Raw genomic sequence first — 19,984 nt, 5'->3', positions numbered from 1 at the left:
GCCAGCCCATTGCTATCTGTAGGAATTAGTTAGCTTGGGAGGGGCAGTCCCTCCACGGTCAGCAAAGCCCCAAGATGTAAAAGCATCAGAGAAACTAGAAAAATATGGTTATTGGACTTATGAATAGTCTCCAACACAAAGGTCCCGCCCGTGGCCTTTGCCCAGACAACTCCAGGAGCCACCCAGAGCCTCCATTTTAATGTTTTGGATATCTTTTAGATCTTTTAGATAATCTTAAAGATACCTGGATGTGGGTTTAGACAGGGCCTCATTTGCACCAACCAGAAATGATATTCCCAATCCAAAATGGAGAAAAAGATTATTTTCTTCTTAAGCAATAGGAGGAAAAAAAAAAAAAGGAAAGGACACAAACAAACTGCCAGTTTAGAAAAGAATAAATAACCAACAAATGAAGAGACAATGACTTCTCCTTTCACTGAAGAACTGCAAAAGTAAATAATGAGATTTCTCACTTATTTTTTTGACAAAGATAGAAGAAAGTGTACAATGTTCAGGGTTGGTACTATGGTGGGACCATAAAATAATTTTTAAAAATCTCTCTGGGGTGCTGTTTGGGAAGAAGTATCAAAATTCGTAAAACTGCACCACTTCTTTGACCCAGAAATTTCACTCCTACAAAATTATCCTGTGGAGATGAGTGCACAGTGCTGATGGTTACCCTGCCACTAAATGAGACAGGATGAAAAAGATCCTGAAAAAGTACATGCAGTGGGTCATTGTTCTATTTCCTACTCAGCCCAAGTTCACACATATTCAATTTTTCTCAGTGGGACTGACTCTTAAGACTGAACTGTCATCTACATGGGCCTGGGTCAGGAGTCATGGAGTCGAGCCCGGGCTCTCCCTTTTCCTACCCCTGTGACTGTCCATCAGCAAAGCAGCATTGGCAGTGACTGCCGCGGGTAGAATTGTTACTACATGTCTGTCCTTACATCTTCTCCTCTAATCACCATAACTACTCTAGGAGATGGGCACTTTACCTTTACAGACAATAAAAATGACCTCAGAAAGATTAAGAAATGAGCCCTCTGGCACACTATAAATGGCTGATCAAGAGCCAGAACAACTGACTCAAAAGTCAGTCTACCCAGTCACGAAGTTATCCACCTCCCAAGGGGCCTGTCCTCATGGGAACTCAGAATCTTTGTTTCACAGAGTGGGTCTGGTGCAGTGATGTCTGAATTGTCTTCTGGCTCTGACCTTCAAGTATTTTCAGCTCCTCTCCTGCCATGCCTAGACCATCGAAGACCTTGCTGAGCCCGTGAGGATGGAGTGTGCTTCTAAAGGGTGCCTTCTCCAGGGTAGGGAACCCAAATGGCCACAGGTACATGTCCTAATGGGGACAATAAACACCCCTTTTTTAGGTCTTCTGGGTCACTCAGTAGGTTGGGCATTTGACTCTTGATTTTGGCTCAGGTCATGAACCCAGGGTCGTGGGAACCAGCCCCATGTCGGGCTCTTTCTGAGCATGGAGCCTGCTTAGGATTTTCTCTCCCCAACCATCCACTCTCTGTCCTGCCTCCTCTCTCAAATAAAACAAAAACAAAAACAAAAACACCTCTTTTCTTCCCAGGACAGCCTGGCTTGGGATACTGGCCTCTGCTTGGCTCCTTGAGTCCACCTTGTCCTTCTCATTGAGCAAGAAAAAGCCTAGTACCTTGGCACTGCTTTTCCAGTTAATTTCTAACTCAGGAATCTCTTTATGTCAAAAGGTGCAAAACAGAGGCCTTGTATTTGCAGGCACAAGTTTGACCCCCAATGTCAATCATTTGGGGTGTCTACATATTAGGAAAAAGAACAACAACCTGGCAGCCTAGGAAAGGAAAAAACTGTGCCCAAAGGGGAAAATATTCCACCCTCAAGAAAACAATCTCAAGAAACAGAACCAGAGGATAATTGGAGGAAAGACTGCCAGCCAGGGGTAGATGTATATATAGTAGGCACATACTTGTAAACAGATTAATTCTACCTTTCTGGCTTCAGGTAAGGCTATCTACAGCTCTCTCTTCTTCTAGCCACTTCTTCCCACCTACCTGTCTTCTAATTCCCATTCTGCTTGGGAGAAGGGAGAAGAAAATCAAAAGATTAGACACTAAGGTCAGACCTAGAGTGAGTCCTTCCTCTGTTGATAATTGGCTTCATTATCTCTGGTTGGCCAGTCTCCCTCTCTTTGAGGCTGTGCTCTGTGCTTTTCTAATAACAATGACTACTATTTCTTCACTCATTCAATGCATGTTAGTTAAGTGTCTGCTATGTACCAGGCACTGGGAATATAGCAGTGAACAATAGCATTGGCTCTGTGCTAGGTCCTGCTTTGAATATATCATCTTAGTTAATACCCATGACAATATGCAGTCAGTTATTACCCACCACAGTGTTTTCAAAGTATAGATCACAACCCATTAGTGGATCATGAAATAATTTGTGGATTATATCCAAAATCTTCTTTTAACTAAATACTATAGACAATGTCAACAAGCAACATACACAGTAACGATAAGAATTTTTTTTATAAAACTTCTAGTGTGTGTGTGTGTGTGTGTGTGTGTGCGCGCGCGCAGGCACATACACAAGCAACTGCACCAATTTAACTTTTTATAACATTTTTTAAAATATATTTTTGTGAGACAGAGCGTGAGCAGTGGAGGCGCAGAGAGAGAAGGAGACACAGAATCTGAAGCAGGATCCAGGCTCTAAGCTGTCAGCACAGAGCGTGACATGGGGATCGAACTCACAAACTGTGAGATCATGACCTGAGCTGAAGTCAGATGCTTAACTGACTGAGCCACCCAGGTGCCCCAACAACTGTACCAATTTATGGCAAAAAATATTTTCTTTATAGCAGATCCTAGTCATAAACGCTTGGAAAATACCACTCTAGAACACAAGTTCTTTGATCACAGGGACTTCAGACTAAGCCTGGCACATCACAGGCACTCAGTTTGTGGAAGCAATGATCCATATTTCATAGATGAGAAAACAAATTCTTCCCGAAATGAAATACCTTGCCGAAAGTCACACTGTTAGTGGTTGGTAAAACAGGGATTTGGATCCCTATTACAGGCTCCAAGTCCCGCACATTTAACCACCATGCTACCCTACTTTGCTGCTGGAAAAATTAGGGTAGTATTAGTAGTATCCACCTAGGATTATTTCACCAATTGAGTGAAATAATAAGTGACTGCTCTGGAAACATTAAAATCCATTGTGAGGGTTAATCGCCTCTCGAGTTTCTTATCTCAAGCTATTTCTTTGTGATATGTGAGTTGCATGAAGTCAGGGATCTTGCCTATCCTGTTCATTGTTTTCTTTGGTGTGTAGCTCCCTGTTTGGCACAAGGTAGCTACTCAATAAATGTTTGTTGAATAAATAAATGGATCTGGGCAAGCTGAAAGTTTCCCAGCAGGGATCAGCAGTTGGCTGTTAAAACCCAAAGCTGCCTCCTATGATGGTGAGTCCAGAACATTCTACCCTATCTTGCTGCCTCCTGTTCCAAATGAGACTCAGTTCTTCCAGATGCACTGAGACTTGGGGAACAGAGGATGGCATGCGGGTGGGAGTAAGGGTGGGGTCACAGATGAGAAAACCACCAAAGCAAGGCCACAGCACTGCACACTTTTTGTAGTTCATATAAATGGCATCTTCTGGAGCTGTGCAGTGCACAACCAAAGCACTCCTCCCAACTGTGGGGAGGGGAGTTAGATCATGCATTTATCCCATCCATCTCTGTTCACAGGACTCCAGGCATCAGAGACTGGGAGGAAAACCCAGGGGGTCAACCTGTCCTTGTTTTGGGGCAGGTCTTCCCCAGATCAGAAGTAGCTGTGAAGAGCAGAAGGAATGGGGCGGCTTTCTTCTCTGACCCTGATGCGGATGGTAGTGGTGGTAACCTCTTGGGTCATAACAGCTGTCACCATTGAAACCTCAGAAGCAAGTAAGTGTGTGTGTGTGTGCGTGTGTGTGTGTGTGTGTAGGGAACAATGCCACTGTTAGCAGAGGAGGTCATGCTCTCTCTCCTGTCATGATTGGAATTTGATTTATTCTAAATACATTTTGATACTTTAATGTATATAGCACTCAGATGGGAATTTTGCTAAAATGCAGGCTCTGATTCAGTGGGTTCTGGGTAGGGCCTGAAATTCAGCGTTTCTGACAAGCTCTCAGGTGATGCTAATGCTGTGGTTCTTAGATCACACACTGAGACGCAAGAGTCTGGAATACCACTAAGGTCCCCTGCCACTTTACTGGAAAGTCAGGAACATACTTAACCACACAGGGGGTTTGAAACACCTAAGTGGCTCCCAAATACCTCCCCTTGCATTCTTAAGAGGTCATTCCATTGGGTCTTACATCACCCTCATCTAGCTTTCAGCTTCTCCATGGAAAAGGGAGCTGGGCACCACCCATGAGCTGGAGTACTCGAGGGCACAGTAAATGCCATTTCAGTGTCCTGGTTAAGAGCATATACTCTGTGGTCCTGCCACCTGGGTTTGTGTCCTGGCTTTTACCAACAGAGCACATGGCTTAAACCCTCTGAACCTCAGTTTGCTCATCTTTAAAATAAGGGTAAACACAGAAGCAATCCCCTAGGGGCCATTGGGGAGGATTCAATGAGATAATGAGTGAAAAGCACACATCCCAATTTAAGTGCTTAATAAACAACAGCTCATTATCTTTATGGCTTTTATTGTCATGGAGGATGTCACACAAAGTGTGACTGCCCCTGTCAGGGAGAGTTGGGGAAGTCTTCAGGGAGGAGGCAGGGAAGATCTGAGCAAAAGGCATTAAATGTTCAAAAGTGGGGAAGGGGTGACAGGGTCACCTAAATCCTACCAAAGTGTCAAGAACTCTGTATTATTCCTCTGGATGTAGAAACATGGATATTTTAAAAGAAGACACAGTTTGAAAGCAATGCTTAACACAGAAGAATGAACAGTGGAATCATAAGGGGAGTTTTGTTTATTTGTTTAGGAGGGAGTCCTCCAGGGACCAAGTCTAAAGAACATGGTACCCAAAGGGATATAGGAGGACTCTCTTGGTCACCACTGGTCCAGCTGTCCCTACTCTGAGGCTGGGCTCTTCTGTCCGCAGTAAGCTGCTCTGAATGTCACAGCAATGCCACCTGCCTGGACGAAGGGGTTGCCACAACCTGCTCCTGCCAGGTGGGTTTCACCGGCGACGGCCTTATGTGCGTGGACCTGGACGAATGTGCCATTTCTGGGGCACACAACTGCTCCGAGGACAGCATCTGTGTGAACATGCTGGGCTCCTACTTGTGCACCTGCCCTGACGGCTTCCGCCTGATGCCTGGGCTGGGTTGCACCGACGTGGACGAGTGTGCTGAGCCGGGACTCAGCCGCTGCCACGCCCTGGCCACCTGCATCAACCACAAAGGCAACTACTCATGCGTGTGCCCTGCTGGCTACTGGGGTGATGGGTGGCACTGTGAGTGTTCCCCAGGCTCCTGCGGGCCAGGACTGGACTGCGTGCCTGAGGGCGACACGCTTGTGTGCATGGACCCATGCCAGGTGCACCACATCCTGGATGAGTACTGGCGCAGCTCTGAGTACGGGGCAGGCTACACCTGTGACTCAGGCCTGAGCGGCTGGTACCGCTTTGTGGGGCAGAGCGGCGTGCGCCTGGCCGAGACCTGCGTGCCGGTCCTGAGCTGCAATACAGCTGCGCCCATGTGGCTCAACGGCACACACCCGTCCAGTGATGAGGGCATCGTGAGCCGCACGGCCTGCGCCCACTGGAGGGGCCACTGCTGCCTGTGGGACGCACCTGTCCAAGTGAAGGCCTGTGCTGGCTACTACGTCTACAACCTGACCGCGCCCCCCGAGTGCTATCTGGCCTACTGCACAGGTGAGTGGGCGTCTTCCCCCCACCCCCACCTCCACTCCAGGCCTGGGTGGGCACCACAGGAGCCTGGGGAGCATCCCTGCTGACTGTCTGTGTCTGTGACTCTGCAGACCCCAGCTCTGTGGTGGGGACGTGTGAGGAGTGCAGTATAGACGAGGACTGCAAAACGGATGATGGCACATGGAGCTGCCAGTGCAAACAGGACTTCAACATCACTGGTGAGGCCAGTGGGAGGAGGCAAGGGGTTGAGAAATGTCAGCAACTGGGGGAGGGACATAGTCCTATGTGATACATATCATCCAATTTGAGTGAAAAGAAGGTCCAGTAATATCTATTAAAACCAGCAGAAGCTCTCTAGGCTCCTGGTCTCATTTTAGTTGGCCCCAAAGCTCCCAGAGCTTGAGGGACCTCCTTACCCCCACCTTCTTTCTGAGGCTCCCACACCACAGCAGGACAGGGGAAGCTGCTACCTGTTGGCCAAAGACTACCTAAGCCAAAGTTCTGCAGCCCAAGAACACAGGACTGTTGACCAGCCTGCGGTTTCTTCCACTGACCCCTGGAAGACCCATAGCAGGGCTCTGGCCATCTCTGAGCCTCAGATTCCCCATACGTACAATGATTGAAGCAGGAAAGTATCTCCCAAACTTCAGTCATGATTTTAGTCACATCCAAGTTCCAATTTTACAATTTTTCTTTATGCAAGTACTAGCTTATACTGGGATTTTTATTAGTAACTTGTTTTTCTTTAAATTGATTGAATCCTTCTTCTTTGAAATAAACTTGGGACATTGATGGTCACTACTGCATCTATCTGTGGCAAGTAACACCTTCGATAGAAGGTAACAGTAAAAATGAATACAAGAAAAGAAAATTATTAAATTCTAGCAGCTGTGTAATACTTCAATTTTAAAGTAAAAAAAAAAAAAAAAATCCAGCTAGATGTTATTTTGTTCCCCAAACACTTAGCCTGATATCTGCACTCTGTTGTTTTGAAAGGGAAATTAGTAAGTGCAGAGCATTAAAAACATTAGTAACTAGTGAGGACTATCTCTTTGATACAGAAAGGATGGAAAGATACTATAATTAATGTGTTGTTTTGTTTTGTCTTACTGAGATTCAATGTATTTAATGCTGGGGGGTGAATGGATCAAAACACATAGAGGGTTAACAAGGGGCTGATGGATGGCCATTGAATCCACCCAGAGATACTGAGTCCAATCTTGTGTCTCAGTCCCTCTGATAGGGAAGACCACAGCAAGAACAGACAGAGGCTAATCTGAGTGCCCTCCAGGTGGTGGATAGCCCAACCAACTGGGCCCAGGGCCTGGAGATGTGGTGGACCCCGAATTGTGGTCACTGGCTTCCAATCCCACCTTCCCTGCCTATTTCAGATCTCTCCCACCTGGAGCGCAGGCTGGAGTGTGGGGCCAATGACATCAAGGTGTCCCTGAGCAAGTGCCAGCTGAAGAGCCTGGGCTTTGAGAAAGTTTTCATGTACCTGCGTGACAGCCAGTGCTCAGGCTTCATTGAGAGGGGAGACCGGGACTGGATATCTGTGGTGACCCCAGCCAGGGATGGCCCCTGTGGGACAGTGATGACGGTATGTGCTGGTCAGTGTGAGACAGGGTGAGAGCACTGCCTGGTTCAAGCCCTAGCTTTATCATTTCCCAGTTGTATGAGCCTGGCTGTGCCTCAGTTTCCTCAACCATAAAATGGGATAATAGTACCTACTTCATAGGATTTTTAAGAGGATTAAATGAGTTATTGTATGTGAAGTGATTAGGACAGTGACTGGCACAGTGTAAGTGCTTAATAAATGTTAGCTTCAAATAAAGAGAATGATCCTGATGACAGTTCCCCATTTTATAGATGGGAACAGAAGGGCCTCTACAGGAGAGAAATTCTTCTCAGCCAGTAGGTATTGGCACTGGGCTCAGAAGCAGGTCTGTCTATCTTGGGTGATCCTGGGAGGCAAGGTCTGCACCACTGGTGTCTAGAGAACCAGGACTTCACCTACAGAAACCTCCTCAAAAGGGACCCAGAGGTCAATGTTTGAGTGAACACTGCTTCCCCAACTCCCTCATCCCCTGGAAAGAAAAGGAAAGAAGACAAAAGAAAGGAAGAAGGAAGTTGTCATTTGCTGCATGTAGCGTTTAAAATTCCAGCATTAACAATGAGTCAGGACATGGTTTTTAGTCTTTTTAGTGTATGAGAGAGGAAACATGGCCTAAGTGGAAGAGCCCAGGCTTATTAGATCCCACGTCTTGTGGGCAAGTTACTCAGAGTTAGTCGGTTTCTATGAAGCCCCATCTCCTCATCATGAGGCAGGAGATAGTAGAGCTTAGGGTCATTGAAGGGGCCAATACAGTGATGCCGGAGGAACATTTCGCTCAGGACCTAGCACGTGATGCATGCTCATAGATGGCTGCTGTTGTTATAACTTTTGATTATGACAGCTGGGAGGACAGCTCACAGGTAGCTAGAGAAACCCATTTGGTTTTGAATCCTACTCAGATTCTCATGCCCCTTTCTCCCACTCCCACCCCCCAACACAGAGGAATGAAACCCATGCCACGTACAGCAACACCCTCTACCTGGCAGATGAGATCGTCATCCGTGACCTCAACATCAAAATCAACTTTGCGTGCTCCTACCCTCTGGACATGAAAGTCAGCTTGAAGACCTCCCTGCAGCCAATGGTCAGGTGTGGCCAGAGAGGGTCCCCGGTGTCCCTGGCTGGCTCCACCCCACGACCCCTTAACCACCAGGTCCTCAGTTTCCCTGTCAACTGCCAGCCATAAGGAGCTGGGTGGGGGTACTGGGAGCCAGCATTCCCAATGGAATACAGCCCAACTGGGAATACTGGAGCCCAGATTCAAATCCAGGCTCTGTCACATACTAACAAGATGGCTTTGGAAATTGATAGCCCCACCCTGGGTGATGGTCTTCAGTGAAATGGACTTAGCAGTACTTTATTAGAAGCACAATAGTGCTTTGCATATGTAAATCAAATATTAGGGCCTCTGGCTTATCAGAGGGGCAGGGTGGTTGGACCAGACGGAAGGAGAGAGGGCTCCTGGTCCAGACCTGCTATTTATATGATATATAAATCATATGCCATATTTGAATCTCTGTTTCCTTCCTTCTCTGTACAAAGAAGGAGTTGACTAAAGAGGGATTTAAAATTATGCCTCTTGGGGTTTCAGGGTCTTTAAGGAAGTGCCTTTGGGGATGCCTACAAGGTGAACCAGAGACGTTCCACCTATAATGGGTGCCACATGTGGTTTTATTATTTAAAAAAATAATGAAAGGATCCTGTTGCCAAACAAAACTGAAAATCTCTGAGTAGGATGACTCACAAGCCAATGATGCTGATGTTGGAAAAATTACAGTTGTAATTAGAACAAGCATTTATCAAGAGCTGACTATATGTCAGGCATTGTGCTAACAGCTCTACAGGAAATCTCAGTGAAATCTTAGAGCACCTTAAGAGGTATAGGTATTACTATTATTATTATTCCCATTATACAGATGTGGAAATTGAGGCTCAGAGAAGGTTGAGGAACTTGTCCGAAAGTAGAGTTTAGTAAGTGACAGAGCTGGGATTCAAACCCAGGCCATCAGGCCCAGAGTCCCCACTCTACCATGGCCTTAATTATGAAGCTCACCCATGGTTACATGCTCTTTGGGCACTAGGCACTGATGAGGGTGCCTGGCTTACTTGGGGGAAGAAGGTTGCTCATTGTCTGCCTTTGGATGGGTCATCATCTGGTCAAGCAGTTCACTGAAGCAATGTGGTGGCCATGTCTCAGCCTGACAGACTTCAGGGAGCAAAACATCTGTGTGCAGATGTGTCTCTGCTTTGAGCTGGGAATCTTGCCTTACTCCAAATTTGAGTCCAAGCCAACAACCCACTTCTCACTTATAACATGGACTTCTGCATTACTGCGTTTTTATCATACACCTTGTTTCTAGGGTATCAGTCTTACAATGTCCTTTATTGGCTCATCCTGTGAAGTCTACATCAGTGTAGCTGTTTTCAGTGTGGTTTATTTGTAACCACAAATAAATTTACAAATTTACAAAACCCCTGTCTTCTGCTGTAGATAGAACCAGAACTCTGACTTAGGCCTGTAGGACTCATAGTCTCCCTTTTAACGGTTCCAGGTTGAGACCAAAGAAGAAATGTAGGTGACTCCCTTGAGAATTTGTTTATTGCACTTCTTAAAGGCAAGGGCTACCATGTGAGGGGGGTAGACATGTTACAAAAAATGTGATCTATGGATCAGCAGCAACAGCAACATGTGGGAGCTTGTTAAAAATGTACAACCTTCAGCCCGACCCAAACCTACCAAACCAGAACCTGCATTTTAACAAGATCCTCAGGTGACCCATGTCTGCTCATTGCAGTTTGCAACCATTGCAGTGATGGTGGGTTCCAGTCCTACTGCTGGATAAAAATGCAGAGAGCTACCAGGGACTGCCCAGGACTACAGACCAGAAAGGGTGGGCCATGTGTTGCTGTTCTCAGATCTGGTTTTCTCACCAGCCCCTCTCTCCCTGTAGCACCCTAAACATCAGCGTGGGTGGGACAGGCATGTTCACCGTGCGGATGGCACTCTTCCAGAGCCCTGCCTACACACAGCCCTACCAAGGCTCCTCCGTGACCCTGGCCACAGAGGCCTTTCTTTACGTGGGCACCATGCTGGATGGGGGTGACTTGTCCCGGTTTGCACTGCTGATGACCAACTGCTATGCCACACCCAGCGGCAATGCCACAGACCCCTTGAGGTACTTCATCATCCAGGACAGGTGAGGCTCCTGGATGGAATTCCAGGGCAGAACGGGGCAATCTCTGGATTGGGATTTGGGGAAAAGTACATCTTTATATTTGTTCATCTCTAGCTGAAAATCTAACATTACCATCCACTATGAACATAGGCAACAAATCATGAAAGTATTAGCAGGACATTTGCACATGTTAATACTTTTCAGTTACTAAAATATTACAGTTTCTACTAGAAATTATTTAATTATCAGTATGTATTTATATATAATAGATATGTAAAAGGGCACCTGGATGGCTCAGTCGGTTAAGCATCCTGACCAGCTCAGGTCATGATCTCACAGTTCCTGAGTTTGAGCCCCACGTGGGGCTCTGTGCTGACAGCTCAGAGCCGGGAGCCTGCTTTGGATTCTGTGTCTCCCTTTCTCTCTGCCCCTCCCCCACTCACATTCTGTTTCTCAAAAATAAATAAAAAATAAACGTTAAAAAATTGTTATAATAGATATGTAAATATATAATATATATATCAAATATTTTAATATTTTGAGAACTACACTTCAATTTAACTGGTTTCCTTTATAATCTTAGGTACTTTATGTGTTTAAAACATTATTTTTGAGGAGGGATGCATGGGCTTTACCAGAAGGCTGGAGGTGTCCAGGACTCAAGAAAAGGTTAAGAAACCTGACTGAAAGGTGCACCCACCCAAGGCAGGAGACAAGCAAGCAGGACTTGGCTGGGAGGAGTGCACTGGAGACAGTTAATCAAGGGCCAGTTGTAAAAGGGAGGACACAGAAGTGCTGCTTTTTACTCCAGAGGCATTGGAGAACCATGGGCCACACTGTGAGAAAGTAATTCACACTGTCATTCAAAATGGAACAGATGTTTCTGGAAGCTTACTGTGTACCAGGCTCTGTGGATAACACAGTGCATAGAACAGACAAACCTCTATGCCCTCATACAGCTGATATTCCAAGGGGTGGGGGGAGACCAATAATTAACCAAGATGAAATCCATAGCATGTCAGTGGTAATGGAGCTACAGGAAAAACCCAAAGCAGGAAAAGGGGAGAGGCATTTGCAATTTTAGTAGCACAGTCAGGAAGACAGTGACCTATTCCTGATTCAGTTCTTAGAATGTGTCTAATTACATCAAGGGAAAAGTCTCAGTTGGGTGCTCATCTGACATTTACACTTCTCTGTTATTTGCTAATCCCCTTTGCAGCAGAAGGAAAGCAGAAGTCTGTTTTAGGGCCTTTAGCTGTGACAGTAGCTAACTAAAATTTAATAGCACTGTTTTACTTTGTATTTATCTGTAAATGGTCATGTTTTGCTTATGGCAAGCGATACTGGTTTGCCATTTGTGGTCAGGATCTGAAGATTCTTCTGAAAAAACTGATGTATTCCAATAAAAATTTACATGTATTTGATGAAAATAGTAAGTAGATAATAATACAGATGTTGGGAAACACAGGAAAACATACATGAAGGTGGTTTCTAGGTAAGGCAAAAAAAAATTGGGAAAGGGTTGGCATGATCTTGATTGGGCCATCATGGAGACTTGGGTTCACATCTTGGCTTTGCTGTTTCTTTGTCCAGAGACACAAGCCATCTCATCTGTCTGACTATTCATGTTCTCATATATGAAATGAGCATATGTGCAGTTGAATATGTACGCTGTGGAACACTTGGAAAGTTTTGAAAAAGAAGCAGGAAGAAATGCTGGATGTGCCTTTGTTTTTCTGTCTGGGCATGTGTGGGAGCTGGATTGGGGACCACCAGTCTGAGAGAGATGTCAAACATCTCAGGATGTGTAAGGAGGAGCCGGCTGGGGAGACAGTAAGAGGGGCTGGATGCCCTGCTCAGGTTGTATGTATGGGTCTTTCAGGCAGTGGGTCCCCTTAACCTCAGGGCCTTTATTTTGCCAAGTGGAGTGTGCACTTTTGCAATCAGATCTGAATTGTGGGGGACACAAAGCAAAGAGGTCCCTTCTCAGTTCTTCCTCTGTGCAATCAGCATTCAGCCCCTCTCCTAAATCAATTCTGAGCAAATCATGTAAAATAGCAGAGAAGATGCCCAATTTGTCTGCCCATGTGTCCTGATCCAGCCCAGCACATACATGAGTCATTGCAGGTGCAGTTTTGAGTTCAGGTGCCATTGTGTGCATTTACAGATGGGCACACACACATACACACACACTCCCATTTGGTCATTGCCCCTCAGGACTTGGAAGTTGCCCACTGTTATAGTTAGAGCCACCTACATAAAAGATAGCAAAGGAATGGTAGCTAAGGATCCTGAATGTCATTTCCTAGGAAACCAAGCTGACTTCATTACATAGTTTCAACTCTGTGTTGACCACAGTTTTACTTCACCATCATATATATGTAGCATCTACTATGTGTCATATACTATAGTGAGCACTTTGAAAAGTTAACTGGCTTAATTTTCACAGCTATCTTATGAAATGGGTTACAAATAGTACTCCCTGTATACAGACTGGGAGACTGGGACACAGAGAGATTAAGTTGCTCAAGGACACACAGCAAATAATAGGGGGAGGAGTGAGAGTTGAACCCAGAAGTTTGGCCATAATTGCTTCTCGGCCTTTTGGCTAAGATCAAGTGCAGGAAGTTTGGCCATAGAGTACTTGTTTAACCAACCATGTTTTATGACTTAAATCTCCCAGATGTCCACGCACTAAGGACTCAACCATCCAGGTGGTGGAGAATGGGGAGTCCCCTCAGGGCCGATTTTCTGTCCAGATGTTCCGTTTTGCTGGGAACTACGACCTGGTCTATCTGCACTGTGAAGTCTATCTGTGCGACACTGTTGATGAAAAATGCAAACCTGTGAGTTGCCTTTTCCTCCCTCAGGCTGCTTGCCATGACCTCCCCCTCGCCCATCTCCAATAACCAAAGACATCTGGCCACAAGGTCTAAAAGAAAATAAACATTTTGGCTATGTTTCTCTTTTAGTCCAGGAATAGAATGAGCAGTAAGACGGGGTGGGCGTGGCCAGGTAAGAGACCTAAGCTGTTGGGAAATCAGGCGAGATCAGTGCATTGCAACTGGCTGGTAAATGCTCTGGCTTATCTGCAGGCTTGTGTTCTGATAACAGAAGCTGACATTTTAAAGCACCAGGTGCACCTTATCTGTGTTAATTTTTTAATTCTTTGCAGTAACTACAGGGGAGGAATTTTATTAGTTCCTTATATGAGCCACTCAGAGAACTTTGGTAACTTGCTTAAGATCATATACCTAACAAATGGTAGAGGTGGGGCATGAGCCCAGGTATGCAGATTTCCTGACAACCCCTGCTTTGACCATCCTCAAGCCCCAGACTGAGGCAGGAGGATGCCCTTGTGAGGAGTGGAACCCATTCCCCACGGCAGGACCACATTCAGTCTCCTTCATGGAAGGGTTTCCTTGTTGCCCTCTTCCTGCAGACCTGCTCTGGGACCAGATTCCGCAGCGGGGGCATCATAGACCAAACCCATGTCCTGAACCTGGGTCCCATCACACGGAAAAGTAAGAAAGATACTCCCTCCTCCCATGCTCCTGGTGGGGAATATTCTCTGGAGATGAGGAGGAATGACAGAACTCAACATGTGGATCTTACTATGTTCAGAACTGGAGCAAGTCAATTCTGTGGGGCAAGGTGGACTATAAGCTGCCTTCCTTTTACCAGTTCCGAGTCATGTGTTCTTTCTGTTGCACAAATTTGTTCTTGTGCCTCCTGTGTACTAGGCCCTATACTAGTGGTTGGGGATCCTGTGGTGAGCAAAAGCAGACACAGATCTGGTTCACATGGAACTTAGAGACCACTGGAGCAGACATTATTCAACTGAGGAGGGATTAACTAAGAGGGGTCAGGGAAAAGGGGTGAGGGGAAGGGAATCTCAGGGTACAGAGGGTACAGCATGGGCAAAGGGCCTGTAGTGGGACGTAGCTCAGCCTGCTAGAGGAACTGAGAAAAGGCCGGGCAGGCTGGAAAGAAGAGGATGTTGGTATAGGATAAGCTGATGTAGTGGGGTCCAGACCATGTGGGGACTTACAGTTGTTGCTAAGTTTTGGTGCCTTTCTCCTGAAAGTAGTGGGGAACCCCTGAAAGTTCAAAAGCAGGGAAATGACATGATCAGGCCCGGGTTTTAAAAAGACTACTCTGGCTGCAAGGAGAAGAGCAAATTGAAGGGCTTTCTCTCAGGATTTTTGCCAACTGCATGCCTTCTCCTCACACTGATCCTTCTCTTTCCATCTACAGATGTCCAGGCCGTAGTCTCAAGGGCTGCTTCCAGCAGCCTGGGTAAGTTCAGGTCCCCTTTTCAGGGGACATCCATGAGAACCTTCCTCTGGGGCTTTTATCTATAAGCCCAGGATGTGCTGGAGCACCTGGCCTGGTTGGCTTGAGCTCTGAAGAGGTGACTGCACCTGTGGAAATGCCTGGTCCTGGGGATGTACATATGCACATATATGTATGCTGTCCCCCACTAGTGCACATGTGCACACAGACACAGGCATGCATAGACAGGCACCCCAGAATGTACATCACCCAGACATGTTTGCACACACACAGACACACGCACACCAGGTCACATGCATATATTCATATTTGTACACACAGATGCACAGACAGCTAGAGGTGCACGCATGCATATTTGCAGGTACAGACACACACACAGTTAAACAAACTTATACCTAGTAGACATGCACACACTAGATCTGCATCCTGGGCACTTCCTGAAGCTTTGTGATTTATCTCTAACACTATTTTCAGGATTCACTCAGCAGGTAACAAATATATGTTCAGTGCTACTACATGCCAAAGACAATGCTTAGTCCCAGGATTAACACAATAGACAAACAAGAAACCCTGTTTCTCTGCTTCTCTGATGACAAAGGCCAGGGACAGGTGGCATTTTATGGCCTTTGACTGACTTGTCTGAAAATATGGATGAAAAGTGAATTAATGTAACTGTTGCCCTTCTTGGCTCCTGGTATCTAGATCTGAAGGAGTTGTTACACCAACCTAGTGTTTTACCTGAGCTAGTCCAACCCTGTACCAGTGACCTTGGAGCTGGAGATCTAAGGTGTTCCTAAGAGGCTTCTCCTCTGTGAATATCTCAAGGTTACAAAGGATGCTTGAGTAGGTTGGGCCCTGCACATCAGTGTCCTTTTGAGGGGCTACCAATGCCATTCCTAATGCCAGAGGAAAGACTGTCTTCTTCAATCTGGTCCACCTGAGAGGGCACCTTTCTCTATTTTTCTACTCTGAGTGGCACCTTTCTCTAATTGGATTTCAGAGCAGATCAAGAGAAAGAAGTTTCCTTTTTCTAACTGATCAGCCCAGAGAGGGTATCCTTTCCTAACTGGTCAGTCTAGAGGAGGCACCTAATGTTAGTTTTGCACAAAAACACATCCGTGTTAGCAGCAGCCCTATAATTGCTTTCTTTGCAGGGTTCCTCAAGGTCTGGCTGCCTCTGCTTCTGTTGGCCTCCTTGACCCTGATGTCTCAGTGATAGGCAGCTGGAAACCCTGTGCTCTGCGGCTCTCACTTCCTGATGGCTGTAGGTGATGCAGTTTAGTGCTCCAGCCACAGAAAAGGGAGCTCACACTTCAATCAACCTGCTCCTCTTGCCCTGCCTTTGATCCTTGCTTTTGCAAAACGGCCTGTATCTTTAAATTCTGCCATCTCTCAAAATGGGACTTGTGATGTGTCTGCACATAAGGTCCCATGTCTCTTAAAAAGTGTGGCAAAATAATAATAATTTTAAAAGCTCAGTCTTTGAAGTCATTCATTCATTATTTTTCATTGAGCATCTACTATATGTAGGAACTGGTCATAGTGCCAAGGATCCTGTGGTAAAAAAAAACCAGGACTCATGGAGTTCACACCCTGGTTGGAGAGACTGGGTTTAACTGGTTCTGCTGTGTAATCTTAGACAAAATACATGATGTGACTGAGCTTCATCCATCCATCTATCCATCCATCCATTTATTCAAGAAATATTTGCTGAGCATCTCCTCTGTGCCAGGCACTTCTGGGGATACAGAACTGAGCAAGTAAAACACAATCCCTCCACTCCTGGAGTTTACAGTCTGGCAAGAAACGGAGTGAACCTAAAAGGTGATTACAAGTGTGGCAGGCATGGTAGAAATGGAAGGTATAACTGGGGGCTGCTGCTGCTGTATAATGGGACCAATAATGATGCCCTCACAGGGTCTATTCAGCTTTGCAAAAACATTTATGTGAGCACCCAGTACGTGCCAGGTGCCATGATGGGAGCTGGGGAAAGACCAGTGAATAGGATAGATGCAGTCCCTGTGTTCAGGAGTCTCACAATCTTTAGAGGTGATGCACTGACACAGCCTACAGACTTCCTTCCTTCACTGCACTTGTCCCTCTCCATCTAGAAGATGTAGGCCTGTTTACACAGCCACAGCAGCAGCAGCAGTGGAGAGAAGACCCACTACCCCCATTGGCCAGGGAGGCTTCACAAGGCAGGGTCTGGTGGGGTGGGGGGCTCCAGGAGTCTCACTGAAGGCACAACCAGAAATAAAGAGGCTCTTGGGCCCAGGAGACCCAGATATTCCAAGGACTCTGGACTTGAGTGTCAAGTGGGCCAGTAGAAGCCAATGTGATGGGAAATGTCTGCCCTGACACCAGCTGCTTCCTGGAAGTCCAGCTGTGGCTTTTCAGGACAGACCAAGGTCCTGTTGCTTTATTAGAAACTTCTGACCTCAGGGAAAACCACACGTGTGTATCAGCAAACAAGGCTATGGGGACAGTGTATCTTGAGCTAAAAGATCTCACATGCAGGCACACAGACATGCACTGAATCCCCAGGCCTGCTGCCTTTGCAGAAGGGCTTTATGTAGGAGGACTTCAGTGCTGAGCCTGGCCCTGTCTGTGGTCAATCCATGCTTAGTGGAGCCTGGTTGGATCGTGTGCAGATTTACTTTGACTCAGGTACAACCAAACATGAAGAAAAATAAAAATGCCAAAGGCAAGAGCCAGGGAAAAGAAAACACACCAGAATTAATCCTTTCATCCCTCTGCTCCTTTTTTCTTTTCCTTTCTTTTCTTTTTCTTTACTTTGCTGTTGTTTGTTGTTTTTTTTTTTTTAACAATGAAGGAGCAGACTTCTGTTTATTTATTTTGAGAGAGAAAGAACAAGAGAGCATAGCATGAGCAGGGGAGGGGCAGAAAGAGAATCCCAAGCAGGTTCCACATAGTGTGGAGCCCGATGCAGGGCTCAATCCCAGGACCACAAGACCATTACCTGAGCCAATATCAAGAGTCAGATGCCTAATCAACTAAGTCACCCGGGTGCCCCTACTTTATGTTTTTTTTTTAATCAGTTAGGTATTCAACTGCAACATTCAGTAGATACTTTAAGCATAAATTAAATGCTAGGCACTTTTATAGGCACCACAGTAATAGCAAGTAATCAAAACAGAGTCCTCGCTGGTAAAGAGCTTAAGTTTAAAAGGGGGATACAATTAAACAATAACTACATGAAATGCCAGTGACATGCACTTTGGTGTAAAAAACAAGGAAAAGAGAATAGAGCTATGGGAGTGTTATTTTATATAGGATGGTCAGGGAAAGTCTCTCTGATAAGCAGAAGCTGAGACAAGAGAATGAACTAGGGGGATATCTGAGGAAGAACATTACAGGCAAGTGCAAAGACTCGATTTTGTGTCTTCTCAACAAGGTTTCACTAAGAGTTGAACAGCCATAAATTTTGAGGCATGATTTGCAGGAGAGGCTCTGAAGCATGCATGTTGTGATTTTTTTTTTTTCCATTTGTTTACCCAACAAGTACTTACAAGGTGCTGGTTACAACTGCAAAGACAGAATCCCTGTCCACAAAGATCTTAAAGCCTTCAAGGGAGACAAATAAGTTAGCGGATAATTGAATGGAACTGGAATCATCCCAGACAGGCACAGGGGCAGAGAAGAGAAACACTGGCAAGCCTGTGGTGTTCAGGAGTCTTCCTGGTGAAGGTGGACTTAAATATGTAGTAGGAACAGTATGGGAACAGTATGATCTAGGCAGAGGGAATAGTATATGCAAAGAGCTGGAGGTAGATAAGAGCTCAGAGAGTCACAGATTGGCTGAAGCATAGAATGTGTGGAGAGGAAGCTGTAGACGAGGTAGGAGCTGTGGCCAGCTGTCAGATCCCAGGAAGCAGGAAGTTATAGGAGTGGGGGGAAATGCCAAGATGTGATACTATGGCATTTGGCCGCAGGGGAGGTAACAGAATCAAAGGAGGCAAGAAGAAAGAAGGGAGACCCACTAGGCAGCTATTAAAATCACCCTTATCAGATGATGTTGGCCTGAAGTAGGATTGGTGAAATGGGGCTGAAGAAGGAAAGACTGATTCAAGAAATATTTGAAAAGTGAATGACAAGTTGTGGTAATTACCAGAAATATGAGCCTGAGGGAGAAAGGAAGGAGCCAGGCAGGTCTCCAGCTTGGGTGACCAGATGCATAGTAGTGTCACTGATTAAGACAGACAATGGGGGCACCTGGGTGGCCCAGGTGGTTAAGTGTCAGATTCTTGGTTTCAGCTCAGGTCACGATCTCACAGTTCATGGGTTCAAGCCCTGCATCCGGCTCTGTGCTGACAGCATAGAGCCTGCTTGGGATACTCTCTCTCCCTCTTTCTCTGCCCACCCCCTGCTTGTTCTCTCTCTCTCTCTCTCTCTCTCTCTCTCAAAATAAATAAATTAAACACACAAACTTAAAAAAAATAAGACAGGCAATGCAATGAAAATGGAGAGATCTGAGTGATGGATGAGTTCAGATTTGAGCCTGCTGAGGTGAAAGTGCCTCAAGCACCTCAGCCCAAAGAGAGAGGTCTGGCAGGAGCTGGGTAGAGAGACAGTTATGATTGGAATGGAGGGGTCAGAAGAGGGATGGAGTAAATGACTGTTTTGTGGGCCCAGATGAATTTTGGAACTCTGCATTTGTGGTGGTTGTAAGTTCCATATTTAGGGGATTTTTCTCCAAATGCAAGAGGAGTAAAGAAGGTGGCTTACAGCACCTTTCTTTGCCCAGGTTGGGGTTTTACTGGAAGATGCTACCAATGCCAGGACGTCTGTACTCCCTGCCCCCAATAGCCTTGGCTCCTTAAAGAGTCCCAAAGAAACACAGAAGAGCCAGTGACCATTTGTTCTGCAAAAGCTTTGACTCCCTTATTTAAAAAAAATTTTTTAATGTTTTTATTTATTTTTTTTTTAATTTTTTTTTAACGTTTATTTATTTTTGAGACAGAGAGAGACAGAGCATGAACGGGGGAGGGGCAGA

General features: G+C 45.8%; 2 protein-coding genes across 5 annotated transcripts in view; one reads left to right on the top strand and one right to left on the bottom strand.

Annotated features, from left to right (window-relative positions):
* The window catches only part of ACSM5 (acyl-CoA synthetase medium chain family member 5), a 110,705-nt gene that overhangs the window by 74,489 nt on the left and 16,232 nt on the right, over positions 1–19,984 (bottom strand). The gene's annotated exons all lie outside the window — the stretch shown is intronic.
* On the top strand, positions 1,845–16,448 carry UMOD (uromodulin). Of its 2 annotated transcripts, XM_019468754.2 has the most exons (11): positions 1,847–2,004; positions 3,758–3,955; positions 5,113–5,886; positions 5,994–6,101; positions 7,275–7,483; positions 8,439–8,587; positions 10,450–10,695; positions 13,358–13,520; positions 14,117–14,198; positions 14,932–14,973; positions 16,125–16,448. In XM_019468754.2, exons 2-11 carry the CDS (start codon positions 3,862–3,864, stop codon positions 16,184–16,186), a joined length of 1,929 nt encoding a protein of 642 aa, XP_019324299.1. In that variant the 5' UTR covers positions 1,847–2,004; positions 3,758–3,861; the 3' UTR covers positions 16,187–16,448. The 2 variants fall into 2 exon arrangements, with proteins under 2 accessions (XP_019324301.1, XP_019324299.1); XM_019468756.2 differs by lacking the exons at positions 13,358–13,520; positions 14,117–14,198; positions 14,932–14,973; positions 16,125–16,448 and adding an exon at positions 11,258–12,389 and having other exon boundaries at positions 1,845–2,004.

Source organism: Panthera pardus, unplaced genomic scaffold (genome assembly GCF_024362965.1).
Source record: "Panthera pardus isolate Hobbes unplaced genomic scaffold, ASM2436296v1 HiC_scaffold_5, whole genome shotgun sequence".
NCBI lineage: Eukaryota > Metazoa > Chordata > Mammalia > Carnivora > Felidae > Panthera > Panthera pardus.
This window is presented reverse-complemented; position numbering and strand designations above follow the sequence as displayed.

What these genes read in the sequence shown, in the direction of transcription:
- UMOD (XM_019468754.2), top strand. Translation starts at nt 3,862, where the DNA reads ATGGGGCGGCTTTCTTCTCTGACCCTGATGCGGATGGTAGTGGTGGTA. An exon ending in ACAGGACTTCAACATCACTG is followed by an intron (nt 6,102 to 7,274) that starts GTGAGGCCAGTG and finishes TGCCTATTTCAG; the next exon opens with ATCTCTCCCACCTGGAGCGC. An exon ending in GGCTGCTTCCAGCAGCCTGG is followed by an intron (nt 14,974 to 16,124) that starts GTAAGTTCAGGT and finishes CTTTCTTTGCAG; the next exon opens with GGTTCCTCAAGGTCTGGCTG.